Raw genomic sequence first — 14831 nt, 5'->3', positions numbered from 1 at the left:
CAAACCAAACTCTAGGCTCTAGAATCCCCCCTTCTCTCTCTTTTTTTTCTTTTTTGTAACTCTTGTCGCATGCAGTAACTCTACCACGACCTTTAATACGAGAGATGAACAATGAACAAATTAAACAGTTCCATAAAAGAACAAACATACCTAGAAATCAAAACCATATTAGTTAACACCACAAAGTACATATATTTACAATCTCTTTGGCAGTATTGTTGCTAACTTGCTATATCAAGATTAAAAGTAGAACAACATAGTGGTATTTTAAATATCACCGTTAGATCCCCACTACAAGAAAAATTATATTGCCAACTGAAGCACCGTACCCCTTAATTACCCCCTTATGATATATGGCCACTTTACAATTATAATTTTACTGCAAATAATATTTATACAACCATTGGAAATGTTATTTTCTTGGAAAATAGATTATGTTAGATAAATAATTAAGAGTGGATATTATGAACCGGCTTACCACTTGACAATCTGATGTTTTATATTACATGTTGTTCTGATAACCAATTTAAATGTTTAGAGTGGAAAATATTAATAAAAATGTTGACCTCTAATACTTTTTTAATTTTTTTAGATTAATATTAGAGGGTAAATTTTTTCCATCAAAATCAACTAAAATTTTTAAAATTATTTTATTTATATTAAATTATAAATTATAAACTTTTAATCCTAAATTTTAAATTATAATTCTGAATCTTTAAAATAAAAATTTTTAGAATTAAAAATGAAAAATTGGCTAATGTTATTATTAACTAACTAAAAATTAGTTTCTTCTATTTTTTAATGTTAAATTTGAAAAATAATATTATATAATAAATAACTAATGCGAGATTAATCGATCAAAATGGTAAGTTATTTAGCCTTATTATAAATTGGTCTTAAGTTTAAATCTTAGAATAAAAAACAAATTTTAAAAGAAAAGCCAAATAATACGAGAATAAGGAAGGTCTTGCGAATGTTACGTAAAGGGCAGACAAATGTTTTTACCTTTTACTACTTTTATAATGGATAGAAGAGTAAAGACATAAAAAGCGAAAAAAAAGGTAGAGGAAAAAAAGAGTAAAAAAGTGGTAACCATTACGTATAATAAATATGCACTTAGGCTGATATATATTTATTGAATAACTTTTCAAACCTAAAGCAGTTACATATTAATTGTGTCTTCTAATAGAGTAACACTGCACACACGAATAATATTTAATATTTTAAAATAATATTATGTGAATATAAAAATAAGACAGACTAAATTCCATAGTGGTTCCGAGATCGACCGTCGTACACTAAAATCGTCCCTAAGATTTTAATGGCACAAATTACGTTTCTGAGATTGGAAAAATTTGTCATTAATCCGTTTTTCATTAACGACGCGCTGACGTGGTTTGATAACGTGGATTTTTGGTGACACGTGTCACCTCATAGTTTAGCCACGTGTAACAGTATGATGATGTGTCGGTTAACGACACGTGGCACGCTGACGTGGATGGGTATGCCACGTGTCTATTTTGCCACGTATTAGATTATGCCACGTGTCGCAATGCTATTTGTCCACGTGTCATCCACTATGTCATCGTTACAGGTGCACCAAATTGGTCCCTTACTTTGTATCTAATGACTCATTTTAGTCCCTGAAATTGAATGTCGTGCACCAAATTAGTCCATTCATCAGTTTTTTCTCATTTTTTCTTTTTTTTTATAAATTTAAAATTCTCATTATATATTTGAATACACTAATTTTAATTTTATCTTTTCACAAGTTATTTAAATACAAGTATTTTTATAAAATATTTTTAAAATATTAGTTTTAATTATACAATTTTTTTCTACAATATTTTATTAAAAGAATTATGTGACATATTGATATTGATTTAATAAAGAGTATAAGTTAAGAGTATAATAATATGGTAGATACTCCAATAAAGATTTAATGATTATCATCATATGAAGATACATCATTTTGACTATTGGATGATAGATTGTAGGGCTTGATTTTATTTGAAGTAAAAGTGTTACCTTTATTTAAAATGTTGCTAAATAAATAAATTACACTTTTTAAACAAGGATCATCATGATAAGATGTTTTTGGCATCTTCATGGGAGTAGTTGCCTAATAATATTCCTTAATTCAATTTTTTTAATATTTAACACTTTAATAAATATTTTAGGAATACTTGATAAGACACTTATTAACTAATATAAATTCATTATTCCCATCCATTTTAAGAATGTCCGATTTCTCATATAATTAACTTCTCACTAAATTAAAAAGATAGATTTATATTGTCGATTATAATAATTTATTTTATCTATAATTTGTTAGGCGACTTTTTCATATATTACACTATTAATTAATATAAGTACTAATTATAAACATGACTTGAACAATATTAAAATAGATACAAATAAACACAAGAGGCAATAATAAAGTTTTGGTTTTAGTTAACATGTACACCAATGATACAAGTTAACATTATTAATTAAAAATTTTATTATAAAATATGTATAATAAAAAATATAATTAAAATTAGTATAAAAAAAATATTGAAAATTTTAAATTTATAAAAAAATGAGAAAAAAATGATGAAGGGACTAATTTGGTGCACGACATTCAATTTCAGGGACTAAAATAAGTCATTTGATGCAAAGTAAGGGACCAATTTGATGCACATGTAACGATAATATAGTGGATGGCACGTGGACAAATAGTATTGCAACACGTGGCATAATCTGACACGTGACTAAATAGCATTGTGACACGTGGCATACATATCCATGTCAGCATGCCACATGCGGTTGACCGATACGTCATCATACTGTTACACGTGGCCAAACCATGAGGTGACACGTGTCACCAAATGTCCATGTCATCAAGCCACGTCAGCGCGTTGTTAACAGAAAACGGGTCAAGGACCACTATGGTGTAATTTTTCCAATCTCAAGGACATAATTAATGCAATTGAAATCTCAGAAACAATTTTGGTGCACGACATCAATCTCGAGAGCCACTTCTGGGAATTTAATTGACACTGTAAGCTCTATAATCAATTATTATATATTTATATAGAAAAATAATTTTTTCTTCATATAACATTATTAAACCAACCGTACCTATCAATCCAAAGGATTAGTCATTATATTTAATTGATCTAGTTAGGAGAGGTATTGTTCATTAAAAATTTTAAAATTTACACTACCAAAATTAATAAAAAGTAGTGCACATCTAAAGTCTATTTAAAAAATAATAATTTAAAATTATTTTATTAATAAAATATATTTTTTATCTTTAAAATTTGTTAAAAATTTTTAAAATATTCTTAATTTTTATTTTATTTTAATTTTTTTTATTTACATTAAAATATACTTTTAGTAGTTAAATTTTTAAAAAATTTAGAACTAATCCAATAATAATACATGACAACTATGTCTAATTTACTTGTGTTAAAAATTATTTTTGTAAAATTGTTATTGAATTAGTCTTAATATTATTCGAAAAATTAGCCATTAAAAATATATTTGATACAAATAAAAAATTTTTAAAATAAAATTAAAACAATTTAAAACTTAGAGTTATTTTTAGAACATTTAATAAATTTTAAAAATAAAAAATATATTTTATTTTTATTTTATTTAAATTAATATTTATAATTATATATATATAATATCTATAATTACATACTTATTATATTTAATATTATATCTTTATTCTACTGATAATTAATAAATACAAAAAAAATAAAATAAAATAAATAATAATTATTTATGATTTTCTCAAATTAAGATTTACAAATATTTTAATAAATAAAAATTTTATTTATATATTAAAATTAATTATTATATATTTATGTATAAATATATGTATAATTTAATTAAGTTTTAATATATATTTTATATTTTAATATGTATTTTATTCTAGTGATACGTGTAAAGCTATTTTAAAAGAATAATCTTTTATTATAAAGTGTCCGAATTTTATTCTCCAATTAATAACTATGCCCCCGAAATCTTTGTGTAGGTGTCCTTGTCTCTTATTGGATAGCTATAAAGAGCAAGGAGGCAATCCAACCAAAAAATATACGGCTAAATTAAGAGAAAACATTAGTATACAAATTAATAATAATAGTAGTAATTAAGCAACAATGGCAGCATTGCACTTTATCTATTACTCCCTCCTCTCACTTGCTTTGTTGGTATTCACTCTCAATAAGATCTTGTTCAGAAAAACAAGCTCCTTGAACATTCCACCTTGTCCACCCACCATTCCGATAATCGGCAACCTCCACCACCTCAAGTCCCCATTCCACCGCTCCTTCCACGCCCTATCACAAACCTACGGCCACATTTTCTCCCTTTGGATTGGTTCACAGCTTGTTGTTGTTGTCTCCTCCCAAACCCTAGCTCAACAATGCTTCACCAAGTACGACATCGTTTTAGCCAACAGAGCCCGTAACCTCGTTGGAAAGCACCTCTTTTACGACTGCACCAGCTTGGGCTGCTCCTCCTACGGCGATCACTGGCGGAACCTTCGCCGCATTGCCACCACCGAGATCCTCTCCACGCATCGCATCAACTCCTTCGCGGAAACACGCAAAGATGAAACCCTGAGAGTCATAAAGAATTTGGTTGAGCAAACCTGCACGGAGTTCACTAGGGTTAAATTGAGGCCATGGCTTTCCAAGATCTCGTTCAACAGCATGATGAGAATGATCTCCGGGAAGAGGTACTACGGGGACGATGATAGCGGCAATGACGTGGCGGATACCGAGGAAGCCATGAAATTCAGGGAGACCATCGCGGAGATACTGTCGTTGATAGGTGCAAGCAAGGTGGTTGACTTTTTCCCGTTACTACGGTGGTTTGACTTCGACGGTTTGGAGAAAAGGCTGAAGAGGGTTAACAAGAGTGCCGATAAATTCTTGCAGGGTCTAATTGATGAGCACCGTAATGGGGAGCATAATAAGAAAACCATGATTGGGAATCTCCTAACTCAGCAAAAATTGCAGCCTCAGTACTACTCTGATATTATCATCAAAGGGCTTATTCAGGTACCATCTATATTCGTTTAGGGTTTTTCTTTTTCCAAAGAAAATAGTTAAAATAATCTTTTAAGTAAAGATAATATATAATTGAGATGTAGACAGGAGTTTTGTATTAGATTATTTAATAGAAAAAGTCTAGTGCCATCAATTTTATTGAATTTTGATCAGCATGTAACCAGCAGAGAAAGGTGAGTTATTGGATGAAATTTTACACCAATCTTACACCATTAAATTATCATTGATAACTATTTGATAGCTATTAATTATAAAAGTTGTTGGCCCCTAGCATTTCTCTATTTAATAAGTTGCATTAAAAGAGATCATAAATTGCATTAATAAGTTGCTCGAGAGAGAGAGAGAACAAACGTGACTTTAATAAGTTGCATTAGATAATGTATTGTAATCAACACTCATAAATTAAAAGATATCATCATACGGATGTGTATATTTTCAGTTAATTTATGTTTTTCAGTCAATTTATGTGCTTAAATTTTTATTTAATGTGAATAAGACAAGTTATGGTTGTTTTTGGATGATTTTTTTTTGTTATCAAATATTTTTGGAAACGTATATATAAAGGTAAATGCTACCCAACATCTTCTAAAATAACATGTAAATTATCTTTTATTATGTGTCACATTGTAATTGATCCTTATATTAACCATAATTGGGTTATTTTATAATTTATTATTTGAGATGGGTAATGATATAATTTTTTAAAATATCAAAATCTCACTCCCGTTAATCGAAGCATCTTTCCATTCCTCCATTCTTTCTCCGTCACGTAATTTCGTTCATTCCCAGCATCGCCATCGCCGTAGTGGCAAGAAGCGCCAACGTCGTCGGTCACAGTCTCTTTTTCTTCATCCCTTAACAACGTCGTTGAATTCTCGTCACAATTTATGAATGATTATGAGGAAAAAAAGTAACACTAATGATTATGAGGAATGCTAGGGGCCAGCAATTTTTGTAATTTATAGCCATCAATGATGGTTTTAATAGTATGAGATTGGTGTGAGATTTTATTCAATAGCTCACTTTTTTTTTTACTAGTTATATGCTGGCCAAAATTTAACAATGTTACTAGCCTTTAGACTTTTCTAATGATTATATCTCTAATACTCACGAAATCTCCGTCCATTAGCTCTCCATACTTTCTCTAATGATATATAGCGATTAGCCACAGCGCGAAAATTAGAGTGAGAGAAAATATAATTTTGGAAATACAAGTAGTTTTGGTTAATAAATATTTCTAGATCAATCAACTAGTAATCCAACTTAATTACAAAAAGGACTATACGTGTTTGGTAAAGTAAAGAGATATATACAAAAACGATAATATTTAGTAATAAAATAAATTAATAAAAAATAATTAAAATTTTATAATTAATAAATATTAAATAAAATAAATTTTAATTATTGTTTTTTGTTTTGGTCTTTTTACCATTACTAAATACAACATCCTCTATCCACCACATATTTTCTCTTTTTTTTTTTTTTTAATTTCTTCCTCACTTCAGCAGGCTGGGAAACAAGCCAGAATAATTTTAGGTGGGTACTCTCATGAAGATATTATAATTATCTTCATGTGATGATTTTTTTTTTGACCCTTAGATGATAGATTGTAGGGTTAGATTTTAATATGTTATAAAAGTGTTGTTTTTATTTGAAGTGTGGCCAAATTAATAAATCACACTTTTATACAAAGCATCTTCATAAAAAGATGTTTTTTGCATCTTCATTTGAGTAGCTCCCTAATTTTATGACATTTGAGAAAGAAACAGTAATAATTTCAACTATAAAAGCACCTCAAAATATTGTTATTTGCATATGCCTTTGAGCAAAGCATTGAAGCACTCATATATACCTCTACCTAGCCTCTCTAATGGAACCTTTTTTGTATTACTCCCTTTTCACAATTATTGTTGCCTTCATCATTATCATCACTCTCACCAAAACAAACACAAGCCACAGTAACAAGAAGAACCTTCCACCATGTCCACCAACACTTCCCATAATAGGCAACCTACACCACTTGAAGCCCCGTCTCCACCGAACTTTTCACGCTCTTTCCCAAACCTACGGCCACATTTTCTCTCTCTGGTTCGGCTCTCGCCTTGTCGTCGTTGTGTCCTGTCCAACCCTAGCCCAACAATGCCTCACCAAATACGACACCGTTTTGGCAAACCGCCCTCGTTTTCTCACCGGAAAGTACCTCTTTTATAACCATACCAGCCTGGTGTTCTCTTCCAACAACGACCACTGGCGCAACCTTCGTCGTATAGCCACCATGGACGTCCTCTCGACGCCCCGTCTCAACTCCTTCTTCGAAATTCGAAGGGACGATGTCACCAGGTTCATAAGAAACCTGGTGGCAGACACGTCCATGGGGTTCGCTAGGGTGCAACTGAGGCCCAGGATAACGGAGATGTCACTCAATAATATGATGAGGATGGTCTCCGGAAAGAGGAATGAATACAGAAAAGACGACTGCAACGCCAGGGATGACAACGGAGCAGGACGGTTCAGAGAGATCATCAGAGAGATCCTGTCGTTGGTGGATGCGAACAACAAGAGCGACTTCTTGCCTTTGCTTAGGTGGTTTGATTTTGATGGATTTGTGAAGAGATTGAAGAGGGTTGGTGAAGAAGCTGACATGTTTTGGCAAGGACTCCTTGAAGAACATCGCAATGGGGAGCATGGTAATAACGATACCATGATACAACATCTCTTGCTTCTTCAAAAATTGCAACCTAACTACTACACGGATCATATTATCAAAGGCCTTATTCAGGTGTGCATATGAATAACTTGGTAAATTAAATTTGCATGGCTAATATTTTCAACTATTTTTTACGGTGAAAATTCATATATAGTTATTTTGATGTGAAATTAATAATTAAAAATTATTAGATAATTTAATTTGTTTTGACTAAATTATCATCTAATAATTTTTAACTATTAGCTTCACGTAAAAGGAACTGCATATGAATTTCTATCATTTTTTATATCGCATTTAATTTGTTCATTTGAGTAGTATCTTTTTGTCATGAACGTGTGATGAAGTGATAAACAAAGAATGAAGGAGTGAAATGTGCTTTAAGTAACGGAAGTAGAGCTTTGATATTTTAAGAATAATAAATTATAAAATAACCTAACTATGGTTAAGATAAGGACCAATTACAATGTGACACGTAATGAAAGGTAACTTATATATTATTTTAGAGGGGGTTGGGTAGCATTCACCAAAATTATTAGATAATTTAATATATTTTGACTAAATTATCATCTAATAATTTTTAACTATCAGCTCTACCTAAAGACAATTACTGTATATGAGTTTCTATCATAATGTGTTGGACATTACTAATTAAATAAACTAAACTTAGGATATGTTGCTTGCTGGAACAAACACAACGGTTCTAACTATGGAGTGGACGTTATCCGCTTTGTTGAATCACCCAGAGATACTGAGGAAAGCAAAGGATGAAATTGACAATCACATAGGCAAAGATCGTTTAGTAGATGAATCAGACATTCCAAATCTTCCTTATCTTCAAAATATTATCCATGAGACACTTAGATTGTACTCTCCAAGTCCATTGTTACTGCCTCATTTTTCTTCAGATGAGGTGAATATTGGAGGATTCACTATTCCACGTGACACTATAGTGTTAATTAATTCATGGGCTATGAGAAGAGATCCTAAAATTTGGGGTGATGATGTTGAGTGTTTTAAGCCTGAAAGATTTGAGAAAGAAGGGGAAGCAAACAAGTTAATGGCATTTGGATTGGGAAGAAGAGCTTGCCCTGGATATGGATTGGCAAATCGTATAATGGGTTTGACTTTGGGATTATTGGTTCAATGTTTTGAATGGGAACGACTCAATCATGAAGAAATTGATATGAGGGAGGACAAAGGTTTCACCTTTGCAAAACTAGTTCCATTAGAGGCTATGTGCAAAGCAAGACCAATCAGCAAGAAATTAGTTAAACATGAAATATGATATTAATTGGAAATAAATATTGTAACTTTTATTTTTTAATAATTTCAGTATGCTACTTTTATTTTATAAATTCGTGTAAATATATATTGAAAAAAATTATATATAATAACATTATAAAATGTTGGGAATAAGGAGTATGACCACAATCCGATCAATATGTGTCAAATAATTTGTTATTGTTATTATATTAAAATGTTAATATAATAAGGTCCTTGATTAAATTTGGAGATTTATCATTGTGATAATGATCATAATATTGAGAGATAAATCTTTTATAATTTAATCTAAATTGTTCTTGGTCATAGGATTATTAAAAAGGACATTAATAATCCGGAAAGATCAATATATATATATATATATATATATATATATATATATATATAATGGTCTTCATTGGATGAAGATTAATAGATCTCATTTATTAAATTATATATATAGATGGTGCATACAGAGATATGACCATTGAACTGACTCACTCTGAGAATTCCTAATGGTTATAATTACCGTATATTTGTCAATAGGATATTATCAAGATGAACATAGTAATAGAGTTTCCTTTGACCTGCGACTGTCATAGTAATTAACAATATATTTATTATACTTTGATTCCGGACACCTAATACCTTACAGTGCTAGTTGAATGGATATTGGGTATGATTTAAATACTTGTAGAATTAATGATTAGTCAATAAGGAATCCGTCAACTCTCGGTAAAGAGTTTGAGCTCTATGATTATAATGACTGAAATGAATAAAACCTTGGCCAAGGGGATTGAATGAATGAAGAAATGAGTTTCTTAAGTTATTCGCAGTTCATTATAATAATGGTAACAAGTTAGAGTTTGACAATTAAACCATACTTTAAAGGTTAACCAAGAGCTGGAAAGATGGAAGGAATTATACTTTGTTCTTCTGAGGTTCTTAGTAAAAATATATTACTTCATACTATCGGGTCGTTGAGGAGTGTTGCTAGACGCCAACCTTGATTAGTAAATTTAGTATGACTAATTTACTACCCGCTTAGTATTGAACCTATGGGGTCACACACTAACGAGTGTTCTAATCTTTGCTGTAGAATTATTTAATTATTAATTTGATTTGATCAAATAAATAATTATATTAATTCAAATAGAATATTATTATATTTTTTGCTAGCACCAAGAATATAATAATAGTATGATAATTGAGAATATTATATGAGATTTGAGAATAATTAGTTATTCTATTTCTAAACTTGAATTCTAAATTTGGATGTGATCCTAACTGATTCTGTTTCAAATTGAGTTATGATATGATTCATAAATTTAAAAGATTCAAGTTTAAAATAACAAGATATGATTTAAATTTGAATTGAGAATCAAATTTAAAACCAGTAACAAATCTTTCAAGGCATAAACGAGCAAAAGGCAAGGTTTCTGATTCACAATGCTTAATTGCTCAGATAATTGTTGTTGCTGGATTAATTTCTATATTTTAAAATACGAACTGGTTGTCTTTCACATAGTCCAGCTAAGAAAGCCTATGTTACTGATTAAGAACTAAGAACACTATTCCATTTAATTGTAGCGAAAGAGAGAAAATCCTAATGAACCAGGTTCACCAACTTTTACTATGTACTTATGTACTATCCCTTATTTACTATCCCTTATTTACTCCGTCTTATTTACTATGTGATGTCCCTCATTAGGTTCATAGTATCTTCTGTAGCAGCAATGCCCTCTAGATCCCTTATCACAACAAGGAAGGTATCAACTTGGCCTCCTTTCTCTCTGAGAATAAAGCAAACAGGTGCTTTTCATTAATATGTACTAAGTTTGTACCAAGTTTTGTGGGCTTAACCCAAAAACTATATATTTCAAGTCTTTATGTTCATGGAAATAACTTGATATACAACTCTAAACTGAAATGCTAATGAAGTAGTATGTTTCATCGTTAGAACATGCATATCTATTATCTCATTGTTTCCATCTTAAATAGTAGTTTGTTATTCTTTCTTAAACAAGTTTTAAGATCACTTTTGCAGTTTCTAATTCTTCACTTTTATAGTTATGCTTCACTTTACTCCGCTAATTTGATGCGTGACTCCTCGCTCAACGACCGAGTGGAGCTCCAAATTCTGGGTGACGTTGGTGCCAAGATCTGAGTCATGAACTTCGATACCCCTGATGTTCAGGTGCCTAATTTCTTATGCCTATTCCCTTTTTTTCTTCAATTTTTCGATTTTTCCTACTCGATAGTTGACGAATCTTGCCATGGTTGCCTCTAGTTACAACTTGCAGTTTATAATACAACTTTCCCAATTTAGCTTCGCTTTTTTTCTTTTCTTTACTTTTTTGTTTTGGCTTATGGATTAAGCTTCCTTGTCGGTGTTTTCGATTTTGATTCTTAAATGTGATTGTAGTTTAGGGAGAGATGGACAGAGAATGAGAGTGGCGGAGGCCGGAGGGAAAGAGGGACGGTGCTGTAGCTACGAATTCCACTATCCTCTGCTTTTTTATAGATAACTTTCAGTGAATTGTAGTTTAGTAACATCAGTGAATAAATTTCAGCATTCTCTTACTCTCTCTTTCTTTTTGGAATTCGAATTATAGATAACTGACTTTGGTTATGGCGACTAATATTCTTGAAATTAGATGTATGTGGCTTTTTCTCTCTGATGGATTACCTATTTGTGTCTTCCGTTACTAAAGAGACATGTCTAACTCTCATCTTTACCAAAGATACAACTTGAAATAGAAACTATTGATCATTGTCTTAGGTTCCATCTAAAGACTTCACAAATTTGGAAAAGCCATGGATCTAATTTATTTTTCTTAGATAGCAATTTAAATTTCAGAAAAAAGCCTTCAAACAGCTTAAGGATTATGATTTTTTTTCCAGCTGAAATTTGATGGGTTTAGAAGGATCGAAATAATGAAGTTTTGAATGCAAGTGAACCTTGGAGCAAGAAAAAGGTGGTTTATCTTATTTGACACTCAGATCGTTATTTTTTTTTTCAATTTCAAATTACTTAAAGGAATTTAAGTGCATGGCAACTTCCACCTTCAAATATATTCTCAGTGAATCGTGATGCAAGCTTCAGGGATAGGAACAATTTTGGAGGTTTTGGGTGTTTGATTCTGGATAATCTAGCTAATTGGTTACTCGGTTGCTCAGACCCCATTCCTGAAAATAACATCCTTAGATGTGAGTTTTTGCTATTTGACGCGGTTTTTTACTGGTTTGGAATCATAGTTATAGGGATGTTATCTGCAAAACAAATAGCTTGAAACCTTTTATTCTAATTCAATAAGAAGTGTCCTTCATGTTCAGAAAAGATAAAAGACTTGCACATGAAGATTAACGATGTTATTCAGATAAATTGGACTGTAAAATGTAAATGTAACACTTATTTAGCACACTGCAAATATATCAACAAGGTGTTTTTGAGATTGTAATAGCAGTTTTAGGATTGTACAATGAAGTTGTAACTCAGCTTGATTCTTATTTCTTTTTGCTTTTGATGCTGCAGTCCATGAAAGGATACTTAGGATATATGATGACTTTGTCTGGCCTTTGAATGTGAGTTCCTATCCCTGAATACTTTAACAATATTTGATATTCAGGGTCCAATGTAAGCAACTATCAGAGAAATAAATCTGACGCAGAGGATCAACCTGATTATTATTCATAAGTGAATATTGCAGTTTGTGATGCTTTGTTTGTTTTGTCAGTTTGTGAGTAACAAGTGAATGAGGAAACTTTTTTCCTATCTCTCTGATTTTCTATTGTCTTAAAGATTGACCCCCTTTTTTCCCCAAGAAAAAATTAAACAAATAAGAACTTATTTGGTCCATGGAGTTGTTCCAATAAATTTTATTAAATAAAAACTCAGAGGAACAAAATTTAGTAGCAGTGTACTTGGCCCAAGTGATGTTTAAGTTGATAGAATATTTATTTGTTAAAACATTCAAGTTGTTTAATTGAAGAAGTAAAAAAGAAGAGTAGAAAACTATACCAAATCTGCTTGAATTTTTTTTGGATCAGCAAAGAAGATAGTTTGGTATGAAATTCAAGCTTAGTTAAAGGCAAACTAAATATATTAAGTTCTTAAGATACAGTTCCTTGCTTGTTTAAATATAAAAATATTTGCATTTATCTACAGCTTTCTTCCTTAGCAAGTGAGAACAAATTTTTGGCCGTAAAGCTAAAGCAGGCGGCAAATGGTATTTTTCCAGAATCTAATGCTTCGTCGGTGAATGACTGAGGTGAGTACTTTAGACTTTTTTGAACTTGTTTCTTATTTGTTCATTACTTCTAAGGGGATATGTCATATGTTGAATAACCTTTTATAATTATAAGTGTCTTATATGTGAAATTTGATCAATATATTTTGAAGTGAAAATTGTTTCCTCTAGATATTGCCGCAAGTCATTTTCACTTGCCATAAAATATCATTCTAATGGAAAGAAAAACTCCTGAATATTTGATACCGAATGTTAGTAGGTCTACTTTTTCAGTTCCCTTTCAATGTTTCCAATTACTGTTATATACTATTGTTACTATATATATCGAATAAAAAAAATAACATTGATCTTGTTATCATTATTGTGAACTCAATTTTTAATGCATTAAACCAATTTATTAATATATATTTATGTTTTAATTTTCATCAGGTAATCCAAGAAACGTTGAGAAGTGCAAGCATACTGTCATTCACATTCAGAGAAGTAGTGGAAGATGTGGAGCTTCAAGATTACTACATTTCCAAAAACTAGAAGGTCCTTCCACTCTTCAAAGCATTCACCATTCTGCTGATTTCTTCCCTCAACCACACAAATTCGACCCCTCACGCTTCGAGGTATATATGTCACATTATTATATATGTCTCTATAAATCTAATCTTCAATGTGAGAAGCATATATAAGGTTATCAATCAATGCTTAGGTAAAGTCCTTTTCATTTTCTATTTGAATCTTCATCTATATATTTTTTGAATTCTTGCTAATAACTATATCAGAACACGTGACCTATATCTTTTTCTTTTTTATTTTTTGAATCTTCAAACTATAATCATAATATGCAAATGGGTAATATAAAGGATAATTTATTACTTGTAACATATTTAATTATTATTAGATAAAATGGGTTATTTATCATACTTAGTATTAATTCTTAATTTAACTTAAATTACAATAACTACTAGAGTGAATAACTACTACTATTTACACTTTTTATTTTAAGCAGATGGCAAAATTTTGGAGGAAGATATTTTAAATTTGGGGAGCCAGATAGAAGATACACAGGAAGAAACAAAATCATAATATTCATAATATTATGTTATTTTTCTTACTTTCAAGGTATTAGCCAAGTTAGTTACCTTGTTTTATGTATGAGATATATCTGACACTGTTAGAAATTGGAGCCAATCTAAGTGAAAACATTTAGAATTAAAAAATTATATTATATTTTATATTTTATTTGTATTAAAGTTATTACTTTTGATTTTTAATACTAAAAAATTCTATATTATATTTAATACTTTATTTATGAATTACCTAATATTTTGTTTATAGGCTATGATTTCTTGTTATTGTGAAATTTTAAACAAAAAATTATTTGTTTAATACGGTAAAAATGACGGTTAAAACTACCTTTTTAAACGATAAAAAATGTCACTTTTATCCGGTAAAAACGGCGGCTTGTAATTGTCATTTTAAACAACATGAAAAGTTATTTTAACATGGTAAAAACGGCGATTTTAAATGCCATTTTAACCAATAAAAATGTCATTA

The 14831-nt window shown here is 30.4% G+C and overlaps 2 protein-coding genes and 1 long non-coding RNA gene across 7 annotated transcripts; all 3 read left to right on the top strand.

Annotated features, from left to right (window-relative positions):
- Positions 1–4107: 4107 nt before the first annotated feature.
- On the top strand, positions 4108–5078 carry LOC112736103 (cytochrome P450 81E8-like). The gene has a single exon (XM_025785448.3). It carries the CDS (start codon positions 4152–4154, stop codon positions 5076–5078), a length of 927 nt encoding a protein of 308 aa, XP_025641233.1. The 5' UTR covers positions 4108–4151.
- Positions 5079–6805: 1727 nt separating this feature from the next.
- LOC112734656 (isoflavone 3'-hydroxylase) lies at positions 6806–9075 on the top strand. Its single transcript, XM_025784069.2, has 2 exons — positions 6806–7845; positions 8441–9075. The coding sequence occupies exons 1-2, from the start codon at positions 6937–6939 to the stop codon at positions 9056–9058; spliced, it is 1527 nt and encodes a 508-aa protein (XP_025639854.1). The 5' UTR covers positions 6806–6936; the 3' UTR covers positions 9059–9075.
- A 1464-nt stretch (positions 9076–10539) lies between these two features.
- On the top strand, positions 10540–14575 carry LOC112734654 (uncharacterized). Of its 5 annotated transcripts, none has more exons than XR_003168404.3 (9): positions 10540–10651; positions 10745–10845; positions 11104–11230; positions 11938–12011; positions 12118–12243; positions 12569–12618; positions 13202–13304; positions 13713–13897; positions 14284–14575. It is a non-coding gene; the product is annotated as an uncharacterized lncRNA (long non-coding RNA). The 5 variants fall into 5 exon arrangements; XR_003168403.3 differs by having other exon boundaries at positions 11459–12011; XR_011880460.1 differs by lacking the exon at positions 11104–11230.
- The last annotated feature ends 256 nt before the right edge of the window (positions 14576–14831 follow it).

The sequence above is a fragment of the Arachis hypogaea genome, chromosome 3, assembly GCF_003086295.3.
Source record: "Arachis hypogaea cultivar Tifrunner chromosome 3, arahy.Tifrunner.gnm2.J5K5, whole genome shotgun sequence".
NCBI classification, from domain to species: domain Eukaryota; kingdom Viridiplantae; phylum Streptophyta; class Magnoliopsida; order Fabales; family Fabaceae; genus Arachis; species Arachis hypogaea.
The sequence above is the reverse complement of the archived record's forward strand: the minus strand, read 5'-3'. Positions and strand labels throughout refer to the sequence as shown.

Coding starts and splice junctions, on each gene's coding strand:
- LOC112734656 (XM_025784069.2), top strand. CDS start 6,937: ATGGAACCTTTTTTGTATTACTCCCTTTTCACAATTATTGTTGCCTTC. Junction 7,846..8,440: donor TTATCAAAGGCCTTATTCAG/GTGTGCATATGA, acceptor AACTAAACTTAG/GATATGTTGCTTGCTGGAAC.
- LOC112736103 (XM_025785448.3), top strand. CDS start 4,152: ATGGCAGCATTGCACTTTATCTATTACTCCCTCCTCTCACTTGCTTTG.